Genomic DNA, 19,214 nt, shown 5'->3' with positions numbered 1-19,214 from the left:
CACAAACGCGTAGATGCTTTTCTTGCCTCTGCCAAGTAACCATTTTCGTTGAGGTTTTCTTCTATACGTGTTACAATTTTGAGCCCTTCCCGCATACCAGAAAGTAACTCCTTGACACGAGTATTTGCAACATTAGGAAGTGCAACAACAACAATTGTCAATGTTACTAAAACTAGACTCCAACAGTTGTGTGCAATATCCCCATGTAAAAGTGGGAGTTGGTCATTATCGAATTCTACTACTCCGTTGAAATTTGTAGATTTGTTTAGTAGCTTCATAAGATTTCTCAGTTCTTTCTTTTCGGATTTTTGAAGAAGTTTTGTTATGGATCCAAGAATATTTGTCAATACTCTCTTTGAAAGTACCGCACCCTCTTCAAATAGTAGCACATATCTCCTATATTCCTCCACCTTTGAATTTATGTTATTGTTCGATGCATTTGGCTTCCCAATGCACGTTTTCAACAATAATTTGAAGAGATACCAACAATAAGAGAAGACGATCAGAAAACATCTAGGAACGAGACATATAGTTTTACATATAACCGCAGCCAGTATTTGAAGGGCTATACAAATATTCAAAATCAAGTTTTTGACATGATGGAATCCCATTTTGCAATGGCGGCCTGGGATATTTGAACGAACATGAGATCTTTTCCACTTTTGAAGTATTTGGATCCATTGTTTTTCAACTCTAAATACATTTATATGGTTCTTGCTCTACTTCTTAGAGAGGTTGAAATAACTAATGACACTAAAACATCTAAACATTGGTGCTATACTACCTACTAAAACACCAATTACTTGCACACTGACAATAGCTTTGATTGACCACTTATAATCAGAGTGTCCTAGGTATGAAAAATCGACATTAATCGTAAAAAGAATCATTGTTGAATAGAGAGCAACGGGTAAACATATAAAACCCAAAGCAGAAGAAACTTGTGAACAAGCAATCACAAATTGGGGGTTACCTATTTCTGCCATTATCCAATACTTGTTAACAATAAGCACGAGTTCCTTATAAGAGAAATAAATCTCCTTATGATTTGAAGACAATCCATGCAACTCTTTGTACTGTAGTTCAAAGATTCGTCTAGATTCTGGAACAGTTAAAGCCACGGAAAATGGAAATAGAGTAAATATCAATGGAGTGGTTAAAATGATTAAGTTAGCCACATAAGCCACAGAAGAGACCAACCATGTAGCAATTTGAATGCATACATTCACTATAATGGTGATAATGAGAATAACCAAGGCTATCATGTTGACTAAAAGTTCTTTGTCACCCGTAAGTCCTAAAGAAGGGGGCTAACATGGTGAACAAGAAATAGATGCTATAATACTTGGCCACTAGATCAAAACTATCATTCTTGATAGTAGTTAGACCCAACGGTATCTTCATTGCTACGGCTATAATTGTAAGTGAAGCAGCATTGAGTGTGAAAAATTTGCATGGAAACCAAAGTTTCCCTTGTTTGAAGCCGTGGAAGGCGTCAGCTACCATGGCAAAAATGCAAACTAGAGATGCTATAACAACGTACAACCCCACCCATGGCATCGCATCCTCGGGAGTCTTCAAAAACATCCTTCTAAATTATAATCAAAAAATATATATATGGAGTAAGGAATTACTTAATTCAGTTTTTGAAAAAAACAAGGCAGGGTTATACTTAAATAGTGATGAATAAGAGCTAGTTGATGCTTGATGTATACTAAAGATATTAACTTACAAGTCCATGGAAGGAGTGAATCAAGATTTTATTTTCTTATTTCATCCTTTTGTGAAATGTATCTTCTCTTTTCCCTTTCAAGGGCCAATATGGCATGCAAATTATTCAGCAAAGCTTGACCACAAGTAAACTAATAAAATGACATTTTTGAAATATCTCTCAAACTACTAATTTTATTTATTTATTTCAATTAAACTACAAAAAAATTATGACGGAGTATTAAAAATATCCAAAGATTTTTTTATCAATGTGATAATATAAGTTATGATGTCATAAAATAGGTTCCCTTGCTACTGCAATTATTGCTTCTATTGAAAAGTATTTGTGGCATAAACTATGTGCCACAAAAGGTTCTTTAGTCTTCAATCACAATAAAAGAGGACAAGGTTCTTTAGTCTTTAGTCTTCAATCACTATAGTATTGAAGTTTGCAAGAGCGAAAAAGTTACATGAAAAGATTAAGTGGTAGCACCTCTATTAAACTTTTCTTTCTATTTATTTGTAGGAAAGAAGTATTTGTTGACTCAATGTTAACTTTGTTTCATGTTGTGGGTAAGAAATGTGACCACAAACTAATATAAAGTAAATTTATTACAGTACGTAATTATAACTATATACTATGCATAAAACTGATCATAAAGGGTATAACTGATATTAACCATTTGCGAAATAATAGACTTGAGCTCAATTCAATTAAGTTAACTTAAGAGGATGAGGAAGCCAAGCTATTATAAGCACCACAATATTTAGGTGCCTAGCCGATGTGGGATGAGAATGAAATTACTCAACACGGCCCCCTCACACGAGGCGCAGATTACTGCGGGCACGGTCCCAACATCAATAACCGTAGCTCTGATACCATGTGAAATAATAGACTTGAGCTCAATTCAACCCCAAAAGTTAACTTAAGGGGATGAGGAGCCCAAGCTATTATAAGCACCACAATATTTAGGTGCCTAGCCGATGTGGGATGAGAATGAAATTATTCAACACCATTTAATCTTTTTTAAAGAACTCGAGACACAAATTCAATTCGTCCACTGTAAGGTTATATGTCTAAAAGAAAGCACTAAGTTAGAAAAAAACTATGAAAATACGGATCATATCCATTGAAGCTGATCATATCCATTATTTGTCCCCATTGCGAGCATATAATCCGAAATTCAAACCATAAGGACCATCAATGACGAAAAAGAAGTACAGGGACCACCGGTGATTTTTGATACAAACCACAAAGACCATCCGTGATATTTTGTCTTTTTTTTTTACTCATGATATAATTGTATGTTGATTAATGTGATGAATCATGAATCGGTGGCAGGTTTGGAGGTATGATGCGGTCTGCCGTATTGTGCAATATTGATTGTTTCAGGCCAACTGGTGCAACTGGTCAAGGATGATCATAATCTTTTGGCTGATAATGGCTGGGTATGTATTGGGGATTCGTTCCCGAGATCGTCTGCAACCAGAATGGCGGTATCGGAATTTAAAGTGACTGTATAAGAAAGAGAGAGATTGGAGAAATGATGTAATATTAATCTTGTTGCTTAGAGTTAGGTAGATAATGTTTGTTATTAATTTGGCTAAACCAAATATTTATATTCATATTCGTTAGCTCTTTATATCAATTGTCATGAATCAAGATTTGAGTAACATAATAGTTTTTTTTTTTTAGATTATTATGTGTAACACTAGTAAGTTGTGCTAGTGTTATGCGAACCATGATCAACACTAGCACAACCTATAAATCTATCATCATGGCGTTGAATGATTTTTGATTATGGATTAATAATTTGCAAAATTGTATTTTTGGCATCACATTACATACCACATTTACAGAATGATCATGGCACAGAGCTAAAACTTAATGCAGATAAGCCTGAACACATATCTAAATTACGTTTGATAATTGCTATACAGATAATTAGTCTACACAGATATAAAATGAGTACCAAATGTAGCACTTATTTTAGATATCGTGATAGGTATATATAGAATATATAATATACTCTAACAAATCTACACAGAGCTCCAAATTTTGGTCAACTGATGTGGCAATATAAATATAGGCAGAAATCACGAGTAAGGTTATTCTAGAAATTTATGCTATAATATGAAAGGTCTTGGTGAATAGATCCACACTTACATAACAGTTACTATAAGTGATCCATTAGTACTTGCAGAAGCTGGTTGAACATGGTTTGATGAAGCACAACCATTGGGCAACTCACTGTTGGGTAGCGCGTGCCAATTATCAATGTACGCCATCGAGTCCACATCCATGTTTGGAAGTTGACGCTTTTCAAGTACGCTAAGAATGTTTTTCGATTTACCAAGAAGCTTAGCTACAGCGTGAATACTATGTTCCCTTTTTTCGATTGCATCGTGATGACACATCATAGTTACGACACATGGTATGTTGGTAAAGCAAGCGCATAACACATCTGCAATCACACTTGATATCCAATCAAAAAGTCCCTCATCATTCGGCCAACTTTCTTGTTTATTGCAATGAAGCAATACGGTTTCACTAATTCTATACATGTAACTCGAAACAATGAACTTGTGAAGTGAGCGATTCAGACTTTTAGATTTGCGACTCTTGAACTGTATGACATTTTGTACTGCCACATCACCTAACAAACGAAGAATCTATTTTGATGTTTTTCTTTTGTAAGCCTTGTTTCGAAGATCAATATGCAGCCACTTGATACTTCAACTTCTGTCCACAAACGCGCAGAAGCTTTTCTTGCCTCTGCTACGTCACCATTTTCGTTGAGGTTTTCTTCTTACGTTTTACAATTTTGAGCCCTTCCCGCATACCAGCAAGTAACTCTTTTACACGAGTGTATGCAACGTTAGGAAGTGCAATAGCAACATCAGTTAATGTTACTAAAACTAGGCTCCAGCAATTGTGGACATCATCCCCATGTAAATGGGGGACTTGGTCATTGTCGAACTCTACTACTCCATTGAAATTTGTAGATTTTTCTAATAACTTCATAAGATTTCTCGGATCTTTCTTTTCGGAATCTTCAAGAAGCTTTGTTATAGATCTAAGGATATTTTTCAATACTCTTTTTGAAAGTACCGCATCCTCTTCAAAAAGTAGCACATATCTCCTATATTCTTTCACCTCTGAAATTATGTTATTGTTCGATGCATTTGGTTTCCGAATGCAAGTTCTAAACAATAATTTGCAGAGATGCCAACAATAAGAGAATACGATCAGAAAACATCTAGGAACGAGACAAAACGTTTTACATATAACTGCAGCCAATATTTGAAGAGCTATACATATGTTCAAAATCAAGTTTTTGACCTGATGGAAAACAATTTTGCAATGGCGGCCTGGGATATGTGAACGGACATGATTCCGTTTCCAATGTTGAAGCCTTCAGATCCATTGTTTCTCAACTCTAAACATGTTTATATGGTTCTTGCTCCATTTCTTAGAGAGGTTGAAATAACTAATGACACTGAAACATCTAGACACTGGTGCTATACTACCTACTAATATACCAACTAATTGGAGAATAACAATAGCTTTGATTGACCACTTATAATCCGAATCTCCTAAATGTGTTAAAAAATATCGGTACTCCGTAAGAAGAATGATTGCTGAAGTGAAAGCAAGATATAAACATACAACCCCAAGAGCCAAAGAAACTTGTGAACAAGCAATCACAAATTGAGGGTTACTAGTTTCTGCCATTACCCAATACTTCTTAACGTTATGCAAAAGTTCCTTATAAGAGAAATGAATCTCCTTATGATTTGAATCCTGTCCGTGCAACTCTTTGTACTGTAGTTCGAAGATTCGTCTAGATTCTGGAACAATTAAAGCAACAGAAAATACCAAAAATACAGTGGATAATAGGAATATTAAGTCAATCCCGTCAAGAAACCAATTTATAACCATTTGAATGCATAGATTTACTAGAATAGTGATTAAGAGAATACCCAAGGCTATCATGTTGACTAATAGTTCTCTGTCACCCATAAGCCTTAAAGAAGGGAGAAAATTGGCTAACATGGTGAACAAGAAACCCATGATAGTATACTTGGCCACTTGATCGTAACTCTCATTCTTGATAGTAGTTAGATCCACTGGTATTGTGACGATCGCTCCAAATTCATATGGACGAACACGTCATTCATCGATTTCATTGCGAGGTATTTGACCTCTATATGATACGTTTTGTAAACATTGCATTCTTTTGAAAAGGCACACCATAAATGAATATTTAAATCAAAGGTTTTCGACATCTGATGATTTCTACATATAAACAATCACCATAAATAATAGTTTACAATAGTACTTCCATTGACAATGCAGTCAAAATAAGATACATGGTGATGATTTGGTGAATGCAACGTTTCCTTGATAAATATGCCATGTAAGACTCCATGCACATAGCTTGTCTAACATATAAGCAAACAGCGGAAGACTTCTAGGGAACCTGAGAATAAACATGCTAACAAGTGTCAACACAAAGGTTGGTGAGTTCATAGTTTTAATGTTTTGCATAATCTGTACATAAAGGTGGATCACAAGATTTTAGTTATTTCATCCAGAAACGTTTATCAAAATATTCTACAAGATTGAGCACCCTGGTAACTAAGCTTTAACGTTATACTAAGTACCCCTATTTTAACATACATGCAACCAACATGTACAATACACGCAAACCAACGTGTACTAAACTCAAATAGCATACGTCTATTTTATAGTTCAGGCTAGGGTTTCTATACCTGGAACAGACGGGGATGTCAAGCCCTATGGATCCATATACAACTACTCGCGCCCACCAGTTCTTATAACTGGCAGTTACTAGTTACCAAAGCTAAGGGATTTTCGGTTCAAACTCGGTGTAGAATTTAGTATGTACTTGTATCCATTGCGTTTAAAATAAAGTGCATGTATTCTCAGCCCAAAAATATAGATTGCAAAAGTAATTAAAAAGGGAGCAAATGAAACTCACCTTAGCAGTACATAAAGTTGTTCACTGAAATGTGACCGAAACTTGGAATACCAAATAACCGTAGATCTCAACCTAGAGAACATATGTTGGTCAATAATTGTCTATCAAGCTAGGTCAGGTCATAGTGTATCATAATCCTAATGCTCGAGATCGACATACAAAAGTTATCCAAAGTCGTTTCAAAAAGTCAATTTTGACAATAGTATCCAAAGTCGTTTCAAAAAGTCAATATTGACAATAGTTCAACAAAACGAGACGTGCCTTATATAAGGATTCATTTACTCGGCTGGTAATATTCAAAAATCCAATTTATCAATCTTTCAAACAAGTTGTTTAAATATTAATTGCAGACTCAAAAGCAATTCCAAATAACGTTAATCATAATTCAATTGACCATATCTTTTAGTTCGTTCATCGAAATTACGCGATTTCTAAATGAAAAGTTATTGATTTTTCGCCAGCTTTCCAAAAACATGCATATCATATACCTTTTATTAGTAATATATGTATTTAATTCGTGATTCATCATAAACTATTTAACGAAGAAATTTAGCATACAAGCATGCATAAACATATATGTTCGAGCACTAGACATGGATACACTATTAATATATATAAAAGATAAGATATGAATGCTCACGTATCAATATTGTGATTCAATATTGTAGGAAAGTACGTAGACGCAACAGAGATAATAAACACTAGTTTGACTCACGAGCAAAACCCTCGAACAATACCCATAACCTCCATAGCTATAACCCATAATTTTCTTAGCTCTATCCCGCTCGAAAAACCCATTTTGAAAGTGACACGCTCATAACCTCGTCGTAATATTTTATGTAATAATATTGCTAATAATAATAATAATAATAATAATAATAATAATAATAATAATAATAATAATAATAATAATAATAATAATAATAAGATTAATATTAATAATCTTAATATTAATAATAATAATAATAATAATAATAATAATAATAATAATAATAATATAAATATAATTTATAATAATAATACTGAGATAAATGGATAGATATTTGTGTTTGTGAACCAGAAAATGATCGATTTATATAGATGTGGCCTGTCCTCAGACCCCATGCGATCGCATGGTTTATGTGAGGGGATGCCATGCGATCGCATGGCTCCCATTTCCAGCTCACACATGTTTTTAACTCTTCCTCGTCGACATATTTATTTATTAATATATAATATATATAATTTAAATTAATTAATTATATATTATATTAAATTCACGTGCATAGTTGACTTGTAATTTTCATTCCAATAAGTCGTACGTCGTCACTCGACTTAAGTCCGGTTCCGGTTTTTCGAACGTCCTTTTGTATACTGAGAAAACTTGTACTTTACGTTTCGTGAATCGTACATTTGTCAAAATATAGTCTTAAATTATCCATAAACTATACCACTCGAGATATAATTTATACATTTGAGTGTTTTGGTCATTTACTTCTATAAATCATCGTCTCGCTATTTGTTAATATATATATAATATATACATTTTCATTTTAGTGTTTTACTGTAGCAAAGTTACTGTAGCAAAGTTTTTTTACTGTAGCAAATAGTGATTTTCGAAAACACTGTAGCTTTTCGGGTACTGTAGCAATTCGAAAATACTGTAGCAAATTAGTATTTTACTGGTTCATCTTAAACGCTTTAGTTAAATTATCTAAATATCAATCGAATCAATAATCGAATGTTACTATCGTTTACTAAATAACTTGAAATTATATATATATATATATATATATATATATATATATATATATATATATATATATATATATATATATATATATATATGCACATTAAGTTATATATATATTGTTCGTGAATCTTCGAGAACAGTTAAAGAATAATTGATTACATGAATATAGTTCCAAAACTTTGAGACTCAACATTACAGACTTTGCTTATCGTGTTGGAAACATTAAATCATTTAAAGATAAAGTTTAAATTTGGTCAGAAATTTCCGGGTCATCACAGGTATCTTCGTTGCTATGGCTATAACTGTAAGTGAAGCAGCATTGAGTGTGAAAAATTTGTATGGAAACCATAGTTTCCCTTGTCTGAAGCCGTGGAAGGCGTCAGCTGCCATCGCAAGAGTGCAAACTAGAGATGCTATAGCGATATACAACCCCACCCATGGCATCGCATCCTCGGGAGTCTTCAAATGCATCCTTTTATTAATAAATGGAGTAAGGAATTACTTAATTTAGTTTTTGAAAAAAGCAAGCAAGGCAAGGTTATACATAAATATAGTTGAACAAGAGCTAGTTGTTAATGCTTGGTGTATACCAAAGATATGTACTTGCAACTTCATGGAAGGAGTCAATCAAGGTTTTAATTTCTTATCTCATCCTTTAGTGAAATGTTTCTTCTTATTAGCCGTATATAATCACAGAGATATTTAGTGTATCAATTAGAATATATTTTCCATATATACCTTGTTCCTAGACTTAGCTAGTATATTAAATGCTAGTATATCAATTAGCTAGTATATTAAATGCTAGTATATCAAATCCCTGCAAATCAGGGATGTTTGTTAGGCTTTTCATGTATATAATGGGCTGTGTAGGCCATGCAATATTCATTCAGAAATATTTAATAATAATATGGTATCAGAGCTTTAACCCTACCACAGCCGATACAGTTTTCATCTTTTCTTTCAAACAACCTCCTTCTTCTTCTCAAATCAGCAAAATGTCTGAAAAGTTCCATCCTGCTCTTTCAATCTCCAATATAAAAAACCTTGTTCCTATTACACTTGATATGGAAAAAGTACAATATAATTCCTGGGCTCACCTTTTCAATTTGCACTACAAAGCTTATGATGTTCTCGATCACATCATCACTGTCACTCTTGATTCATCCTCATCTTCGTCTGATACTACCACAACCACCACTGTCACCAAGGATGCACTATGGCATTGTCTTGACACTCTTGTACTTCAATGGATATATGGGACCATCTCCAATGATCTCATGAATCAAATCCTTGAAGACGAATCTGATGCAGCCAATGCTTGGCTCCGCCTGCAAAACATTTTTCAAGATAACAAAAACTCCAGGGCTCTCTATCTACAACGCCAATTCAATATAATTAAACTAAATGATTTTCCCAACTGTGCTGCCTACTGTCAAGAAATCAAGATCTTAGCCGACCAACTTCGCAACGTTGGGGACAACGTTAACGATGATCGAATGGTGCTCCAACTTATAGCAGGTTTAAATAAAAATTTTGATACTGTAGGTACTTACTTCACCCAATTAGACAAGCTTCCATCCTTTTACGATGCCAGATCCAAACTCATCTTGGAAGAAACAAGAAAGAAGAAACAGGTAAGCAATAATTCGGCTTCAATTGATACTGCCCTAATTGCTGACTCGTCTTCCAAATCGACCGAACTCACTGAGCCTGCTTCTTTCGCTGACCGAACCCATCAATCCAATTTCCGGTCAAACAATTATCGAGGTCGCGGTGGTCGTAGAAATAATCATGCAATTCGTGGTGGTTCAAGCCACCCTAATCGGGGAAGACATGGTAATCTGGGTCGTGGCAGGTTCTTTTCCCAAATCCACAGGGTGTTCAATGGCAGGCCTACCCACCTTGGGCCTCTTTTCCTCAATGGACTTCACAACCATATTGGGCTTCAGCACCATGCCCCTATCCGATTGCAAATTGGACTCGGCCCAATCAACAGAATAACAACCAGACTGAAATTTTAGGGCCGAGACCTTCACAAGCCCATTTCTCTAATGGATCTATTAATGGATATCAGCCCAATATTAATGCTGCTTTGCACACAATGACCCTAAATCCCCCCGATGATACATGGTACATGGACACCTGAGCCACTTCTCATATGACTGCGAATTCAGGTAATCTCGAGTCTTATTACCCTTTAAGTTTAACGCCTTGATTCGAGTAAAATTTTTTTTTTTTTTTTTTTTTTTGAAAAGTTAAGTTACTGGCCGGACAAGGCATTTGCCGCGGCGCGGCCTGCCTTGTCGCGGCGCGACACAACACATAAAATTTTTATCTCCTTAACCCAACTTCTGTTTTGAACCTTAGTTCATTGCCGCGGCGCGGAGCCCTTGGCCGCGGCGCGACATAACACTGGTCCGGGTGCCTGACCTGCAACATTTTACTTAAACCAACTTTTGCACATTTCATCATTCTCAAACACATTTAAGACAGCATAATTCATCCACCAACATAAAGATTCAGTTTCTAATATCTTAGACCATCCATAAACAACATTTAGACTTCAAAACATGTTTTCATACTCCAACCATCATTAGGTCCCAAGTTTGACAACAACAAACATGACTCATACCAAAACACTAGGCGTTGATAAGCGGTAACCATGGAGCGTGTTTACAATAAGGGACTTACAATACCACTTACTCTAATGCCAATGCTCCTCAAGTGCTTCACACGGGTTCCTTACCTTCACGATGGACTTTAGTACCTAAAACATAAAACATCATGGGGGTAAGTTTTTACACTTAGTGAGTTATAGGAAAGTAATAAAACACAAAACATAAAACATTTGGGCACAAATCATAACACTTATCCTTCAACCCATTGGTTGCTTGCATACATTCGGATCCAATTCATTCATACCATAGACATGACTTACTAGGCCGAACCTAGTAATCATGCCTAAGCTAACCATAGACATACTAAATATGCCTAAGCTATCATCATCTCATACATAGACACTTAATGTGTCTAAGCTAACACAAACCATAGGCAAGATTACTAGCAATGTAATAACCTTGCCTAAGCTAAACATCAACCATAGATACAACTATTAGGTTAACCCAATAGTTCTATCTAAGCTACATAACTAGTGCACTTAGTCGTTTCTCTCTTGCACGGATGCAATCCGAGAACACTAAGCCACTCTTGACCCGCCCATATTACCCCCTATGAACTCACCTTGCTTAATTGAATTTCCTTGATCACTTGAAATCTCTTTTCCTTGATTAGCACCTTGACTTTTAGAGTTTAAGAACCCTAATTGTGCACAAAGAGAGTGAAATTGGAAGATTAGAGCTTGCTAAAGTGATTAGGGTGTCTTAGATTTCACTAATTCAAGATTGCATGAGTTTAATTTTAACAATTGATGGATCCTCCTCTTCCCTTTGCAAATGTCGACACTCACAAGAACTCCAGGAAGGTTTTCTGTATTTTGCACTTAATAATTTATTTTTCCAGCATTTTAATCCCTTTTATATAAAATAACTTTGGCTTATTAGCAATTTCTACCCTCCCCACCACAACTATGGTTAGAGAAGTCCTTATTCTTAACTTTTCACCCTTAGTCCTTCCTAACTTAACCAATAAACTTAACTTTTATCCATTTAACATAAAATAACCTTTACCATTTAATTTCTTAGCAATAAAAAATTTACATAAAATAATACCTTAAATATTTGGGATGTTACAACTCTCCCCCTCTTGGATCGTTCGCGTCCTCGCGAACCATTCTTGATGCAACGACGGATAATACTTCAAGAGCCATTCTTCGGGTTCCCATGTACACTCGGAACCTTTTCTAAATTGCCATAATACCTTCAATAATATTACCGACTTATTCCTCAAGTGCTTAACCTTTTGATCCATAATTTTTATCGGCTTTTCCGCATACCTTAACTTATTATCGACCTCAATTTCATTCAAAGGAACATAGGTTGATTCATCCGCCAAATATTTCCTCAATTGTGACACGTGAAACGTGTCATGTATATTACTCAATTCATCGGGTAGAGCCAAACGGTAGGCTACCTTCCCAACTTTCGCCACTATCTCAAATGGTCCCACGAACCTTGGACCCAATTTTCCCCTCTTTCTAAAACGAATGATGCCTTTCCATGGAGAAACTTTTAGCATCACTTTATCACCTACTTGAAATTCTATCGGTTTTCTCCTTTTATCTACATAAGACTTTTGTCGATCTTGTGCCGCCTTTATTCTTTCACGAATTTGGTCAATCATCTCGGTGGTTTGTTGTACTATTTCCGTGCTTCCTAATTCCCGTTGACCTACTTCGCCCCAACAAATCGGGGTTCTACACCTCCTTCCATACAACATCTCATATGGTGCCATTCCAATTGTAGAGTGATAACTATTGTTGTATGAAAATTCAACTAATGGTAAATGAGCATCCCAACTACCACCAAAATCGATAGCACATGCTCTTAACATATCCTCGAGAGTTTGTATAGTCCGCTCACTTTGACCATCCGTTTGCGGGTGAAACGCGGTACTTACATGTAACTTAGTACCCATTTCCTCTTGAAACTTTCTCCAATATCGCGATGTAAATCGGGTGTCTCGATCCGAAACAATAGAAACCGGCACTCCATGCCTTGCAACAACTTCTTTCATATATAACTTTGACATTGCTTCCGACGACGAAGCTTCTCTTATTGCCAAAAATAATGTACTCTTAGTCAATCTATCAACAATAACCCAAATTGCATCGTGTTGTCTAGGGGTCTTAGGCAACTTAGTCACTAAATCCATCGTAATATGCTCCCATTTCCACACCGGTACCTCTAAAGGTTGCATTTTACCGTAGGGCATTTGATGATCGGCTTTCACTTGAAGACAAGTAAGACACTTGTGCACATACTTAACTATATCCCTCTTCATTCCCGGCCACCAATAGTCTTTCCTTAAATCTCTATACATTTTCGTAGCACCGGGGTGAATCGAATACTTAGACTTGTGAGCTAAGTCAAGGAGCTCACTTCTAACATCACTTTGCAAAGGTACCCAAATTCTCCCATATCTAAGCCTTAAACCACGAGAATCTACCACAAAATCGTCAACTTGCCCCTTGATTCTTTCTTTTCTCACGTTTTCGGGCGATAATGCTTCACCTTGTGCAACACGAATATCATCAAATATTTGAGGTGATATTACCATAGCCAAGCTTGTTATCTTAATCGGTTGATGACTTGACTTCCTACTAAGAGCATCCGCTACTACATTCGCTTTTCCGGGGTGATATAAGATCTCACAATCATAATCTTTCACCAAATCGAGACCTCTCCTTTGCCTATCGTTCAAATCCCTTTGATCAAACAAATACTTTAAGTTCTTATGATCGGTATAAATGGAAAACTTAACACCATAAAGATAATGACGCCAAATCTTTAGAGCAAAAACCACGGCCGTCAATTCTAAATCATGCGTAGGATAGCGTTTCTCGTGTTCCTTCAATTGTCGGGAAGCATAAGCTATGACCTTCCCATTTTGCATCAATACACACCCTAAGCCTTTCTTAGAAGCATCACAATAAACCGTCATGTTCTCATTCCCTTCCGGTAAAACCAATATGGGAGCTTGAACGAGCTTCTCCTTAAGGAGTTGAAACGCTTGTTCTTGCTTTTCTTCCCATCTCCATGGCACACTTTTACGAGTCAACTTGGTGAGTGGGGTGGCTATTCTAGAAAAATCTTGTATAAATCGCCGATAATACCCCGCTAAACCTAGAAAACTCCTAACCTCGGTAGGATTCGTAGGTGGTTCCCATCTCATAATTGCCTCTATCTTCACCGGATCAACACAAATACCCTTCTTGTTAATGACATGGCCCAAAAATTGAACTTCACGAAGCCAAAACTCGCACTTAGAGAACTTAGCAAACAATCTTTCTCTTCTTAAAGTCTCTAATACTTGTCTTAAATGTACCGTATGTTCCTCTTCACTCTTAGAATATACCAAAATGTCATCAATGAACACAATTACAAACCTATCAAGCATCGGTCGACAAACTCTATTCATCAAATCCATAAACGCGGCCGGAGCATTTGTTAATCCAAACGGCATAACCACAAACTCATAATGACCATACCTTGTTCGAAAAGCCGTTTTAGGGACATCTTCTTCCCTCACCTTCAATTGATGGTAACCCGACCTTAAATCTATCTTTGAAAAGAAACTAGCACCTTGTAGTTGATCAAACAAATCGTCTATCCTTGGCAACGGGTACTTGTTCTTAATAGTGACTTTATTCAATTCTCGATAATCAATACACATTCTCATAGTTCCATCCTTCTTTTTCACAAATAAAACCGGAGCTCCCCAAGGTGAACTACTAGGACGTATAAAACCTTTATCTATCAAATCTTGTAATTGAGTCATCATTTCTCTCATTTCCGACGGGGCTAATCGATAGGGAGCTTTGGCAATTGGCGTGGCCCCGGGTATCAAATCTATTCTAAACTCTACCTCTCGCTCGGGAGGTACACCGGGCAATTCACTTGGAAACACATCCGGAAACTCGTTAACTATTGGTACATCATCTAATTCAACAACCTTTTTCGAATCATCAACAACATGTGCCAAAAATGCACAACACCCATGAGACAAAAATCTTTTAGCCTTAGCATATGTGCATATAGGAATTGCACGCCTAGCTCGTTCCCCATAAATCCATATAACTTTTCCACTTGGTGATTGAACTAACACTATTTTCTTACGACACAAAATTATCCCCTCATTGTCATCTAGCCAATCCATGCCCACAATTACTTGAAATTCCCCCATTTGCATGGGTATTAAATCAATGACAAACTTTTCATCATCCAAAATAATTTCACACCCCTTAATGATACTATACACCATCACGGTCTTATTATCCGCTATTTCAACCTCTAATGGGTGTTCTAACATACTTGGGGTCATATTAAAATGCTTACAAAAAGAATATGATACAAACGACCGCGTAGCACCGGAATCAAACAAAACATGCGCAGGTAAAGAGTTTACAATAAAGGTACCTGACACCACATTTTGGGACTCCTTCGCTTCGAGTGCGGTAATCTGATGAGCTCGGGCCCTTGGTCGGCTATCACTAGTCTTCGGTTCCGTCTTAACCTCTTTCTTAACACTACCACTAGCTAAATCCTTCTTGTATTCCGGACATTCGGCTTGAAAGTGACCTTTCTCAAAACAATAATAACATTGCTTACCTTTCTTAGGACATTCGACGGCCCTATGTCCCGGCTTTCCACAAGAGTAACAATCGGAGGTACCCGCTTTACATTCACCCGTATGATTTTTACCACATCTAGTACACAACTTGGCTTCTTTCCCACCGCTCTTACCCGACACAAAACCCCCTTTTGACTTGTGCGGGGATTCGGAACCAAACTTACCCTTCTTCGGACTAACATTATGCATCGCCTTAGAGTCTTGATCTAACTTCCGTTTAAACGCCGCCTTCTTCCTAAGTTCATGCTCTCTAACAAGTGCTCTATTCATCATCTCGGCTAAGGTCTTATAAGTGCTCTTGTCGATAAATTCACTTATCTCGGGATTTAACTTTTCATGATAATGATCCATCATCAACTTGGGACTTGACACGAAGTCCGGACAAAAACGAGACTTGTCATTGAACTCAGCATTAAACTCGGTCACCGACTTACTTCCATGCTCTATATTCATAAACTCGGATTTCAACCTACTAACCTCGGCGGGCGGAGCAAATTGAGTCATAAACATTTCACGGAATTTGTCCCATGAGAAACTTGTAGCCACGTCTCGCCCATGAGACTTAACTATAAAATTCCACCACTCATAACCACTACCCTTCATTTGATGTGCCGCGTAAATTACCTTTAAATGCTCGGGGCATTCACATAACATAAAAGTTTCTTCAATTTCGTCTATCCACCTTTGACTAACGATTGGGTCAACCTTACCATGAAACTCGGGGGGATGGCAATTTGCAAAGTTCTTGTATTCAAAACGATCATCCTTCTTCTTTGGGGCTTCTACCTCTTCTTGTCTTACCCCACTACCGCCTTCACCTCTTAAGGTAGGGTTATTAGCAATAAAAGTCTTTAACTTCTCATCTAATTGATCATTGATCAATGTCTTGATCTTTTCTAACAAGGTTGGGGTATAACGTATCAAGGCTTGCCCTATTTGCCCCGAAATGTCATTTGGCATGTTAACTTCTTCCGATTCGTTTTGAGAGTCTTCTATAGACTCCGTGGATGGGGTGCGGACGTACTCATCATCCTCATGTTGACCTCGGTTTGGTGATACAATAGCCATTCTGAAAATTACATTCAACCCATTAGTTCAAATACCGGTAACACCATTATTCATCAAAACCAAACAATCTGAAAGAATTCCTAACTCGATTCACCATGACCATAGTAGACGTCCATGTGTACTAGAATGAAGTAATAGCAATGGCCTGTTGTTATTACACCATTTCATTACACATCTAGTCTACCACGACATCATGGCTAGCGAGTATCAAACTCCTTACATAAACCAATTCGTAATCTTATTCATTATTCTATGGGTCTTGTCAATGACTCTACCCTATGGAGCATGGCACAACTATACGACTTAAACACTTATGCAAGTCCTAAACCGCTTATCCTTTCACAACAATGGTTTAAGCCTAGATAATCCCTATCGTGGGTTATCCAAGTCCCTTAAACCTCAGCTCTGATACCAACTTTTAACGCCTTGATTCGAGTAAATTTTTTTTTTTTTTTTTTTTGAAAAGTTAAGTTACTGGCCGGACAAGGCATTTGCCGCGGCGCGGCCTGCCTTGTCGCGGCGCGACACAACACATAAAATTTTTACCTCCTTAACCCAACTTCTGTTTTGAACCTTAGTTCATTGCCGCGGCGCGGAGCCCTTGGCCGCGGCGCGACATAACACTGGTCCGGGTGCCTGACCTGCAACATTTTACTTAAACCAACTTTTGCACATTTCATCATTCTCAAACACATTTAAAACAGCATAATTCATCCACCAACATAAAGATTCAGTTTCTAATATCTTAGACCATCCATAAACAACATTTAGACTTCAAAACATGTTTTCATACTCCAACCATCATTAGGTCCCAAGTTTGACAACAACAAACATGACTCATACCAAAACACTAGGCGTTGATAAGCGGTAACCATGGAGCGTGTTTACAATAAGGGACTTGCAATACCACTTACTCTAATGCCAATGCTCCTCAAGTGCTTCACACGGGTTCCTTACCTTCACGATGGACTTTAGTACCTAAAACATAAAACATCATGGGGGTAAGTTTTTACACTTAGTGAGTTATAGGAAAGTAATAAAACACAAAACATAAAACATTTGGGCACAAATCATGTAACATCCCGCCTTTTTCCATTTACTTTTCCGTTTAACTATTTAAGTTCCGTTATATGTTTATAACACATCTCGTTAATACGCGTTTGAATTATCTCGTTTAGGTAATTCCCGTACCCGTTTCCTAAGTTGAGGGACTAAAGTTGCCAAATGGAGAAAGAGATGACTAGGTCAATTAGTCAACTCTTTCCCCTCCATTCATTTTATCACCTCCCAAATAATACTTCACCTTTTTCTCTCAAAACCCTCAAACCTTCAATCATCATCCAAATTCGTTCAAGAAGGATTCGATCAAAACAAATTGCATATTTGAACTCCTCGTGATCTCCTCTTCGTTTCCATACCGATTTCATCAATTTTGGGTAACTTTCTAAAATCACTAATTCTTGTGTTCTTGAGATTTTTAAGTTATAAGGTTGTTAATTAGTGTCTATGGCTCGAGTCTAGTTTGTTTATGTGATTTGTGTGCTCGTTTTTGATATTTTGATGTAACTAGTTCATATTGAAAGAATGCTTGCTTAATCTTGAGTTTTAGGTGTTCATATGTTGTTAAATGATGAAAGTTCATGTTTTAATTGTGTTCCTAACATCACTAGCTTCAAATTGGTATGTAGGTTGACATGGATTAGTTTCATATGCAAGATTGTTGAATTTGTGATTTTGGATTAGGGTTTGATGAGCGTTACATGAACTTTTGATGCGTCAAATGCTATGAGATATTGTTGTTAAGTGTTTTGTTGCAATGTGTGTTTGATTACCTTCGAAACGGCATAACATACATGTAAATTGGTTGCCCGAATCATAAAATGCGTTTTTGGAACTTAAACTTTGATTATGAATGTTTAATTACGGTTTTTGGTTGTTGTAAGTGGAAGTTTGATTGATGAAATGTACTTAGTTGTATTCCTCGTCAAAATACCTTCCCAACGATATATAATAGGCATTATAAGTGTTTGCGGGTCAAGAGTTGGGTTGGAAAAGGTTTTGGCTCGTGCATACTTGGGAAAAACAGAAACAGACCTGCACAGAGGGTGGCGCGGCGCGCCCCTACCCCGCGCGGCGCGCCAAATGGCCTGGCCAGAATTCTGTCCAACTTGGTCAATTTTTGAATAATGTTTGGCATGCTACGCACCTCCGATTAACATGTAACTTGGCCAACATGCTCATATATGATTTCTAAGATTAGAAAAATAGTTCGGAACCCGACCCGAACGTGTTGACTTTCGTTGACTTTGACCGACCAAAGTTTGACTTTTTGTCAAACTTAACCAAATGATTATGCAACCTTCCTAACTTATTTATATACTTGTATCTTG

The 19,214-nt window shown here is 36.7% G+C and overlaps 3 protein-coding genes across 3 annotated transcripts; 1 reads left to right on the top strand and 2 right to left on the bottom strand.

The window, feature by feature from the left end:
- Positions 1–719: 719 nt before the first annotated feature.
- On the bottom strand, positions 720–1,587 carry LOC139859126 (uncharacterized). The gene is made up of 2 exons (XM_071847933.1): positions 1,389–1,587; positions 720–1,297 (listed from the first exon to the last, which is right to left on the bottom strand). The coding sequence occupies exons 1-2, from the start codon at positions 1,585–1,587 to the stop codon at positions 720–722; spliced, it is 777 nt and encodes a 258-aa protein (XP_071704034.1).
- Positions 1,588–3,873: 2,286 nt separating this feature from the next.
- Positions 3,874–5,785, bottom strand: LOC139859125 (uncharacterized). The gene is made up of 4 exons (XM_071847932.1): positions 5,254–5,785; positions 5,054–5,150; positions 4,525–4,916; positions 3,874–4,367 (listed from the first exon to the last, which is right to left on the bottom strand). The coding sequence occupies exons 1-4, from the start codon at positions 5,783–5,785 to the stop codon at positions 3,874–3,876; spliced, it is 1,515 nt and encodes a 504-aa protein (XP_071704033.1).
- Positions 5,786–9,443: 3,658 nt separating this feature from the next.
- On the top strand, positions 9,444–10,469 carry LOC139859124 (uncharacterized). The gene has a single exon (XM_071847931.1). It carries the CDS (start codon positions 9,444–9,446, stop codon positions 10,467–10,469), a length of 1,026 nt encoding a protein of 341 aa, XP_071704032.1.
- The last annotated feature ends 8,745 nt before the right edge of the window (positions 10,470–19,214 follow it).

Source organism: Rutidosis leptorrhynchoides, chromosome 7, assembly GCF_046630445.1.
Source record: "Rutidosis leptorrhynchoides isolate AG116_Rl617_1_P2 chromosome 7, CSIRO_AGI_Rlap_v1, whole genome shotgun sequence".
In the NCBI taxonomy this organism is placed as follows: Eukaryota; Viridiplantae; Streptophyta; class Magnoliopsida; order Asterales; family Asteraceae; genus Rutidosis; species Rutidosis leptorrhynchoides.
This window is presented reverse-complemented; position numbering and strand designations above follow the sequence as displayed.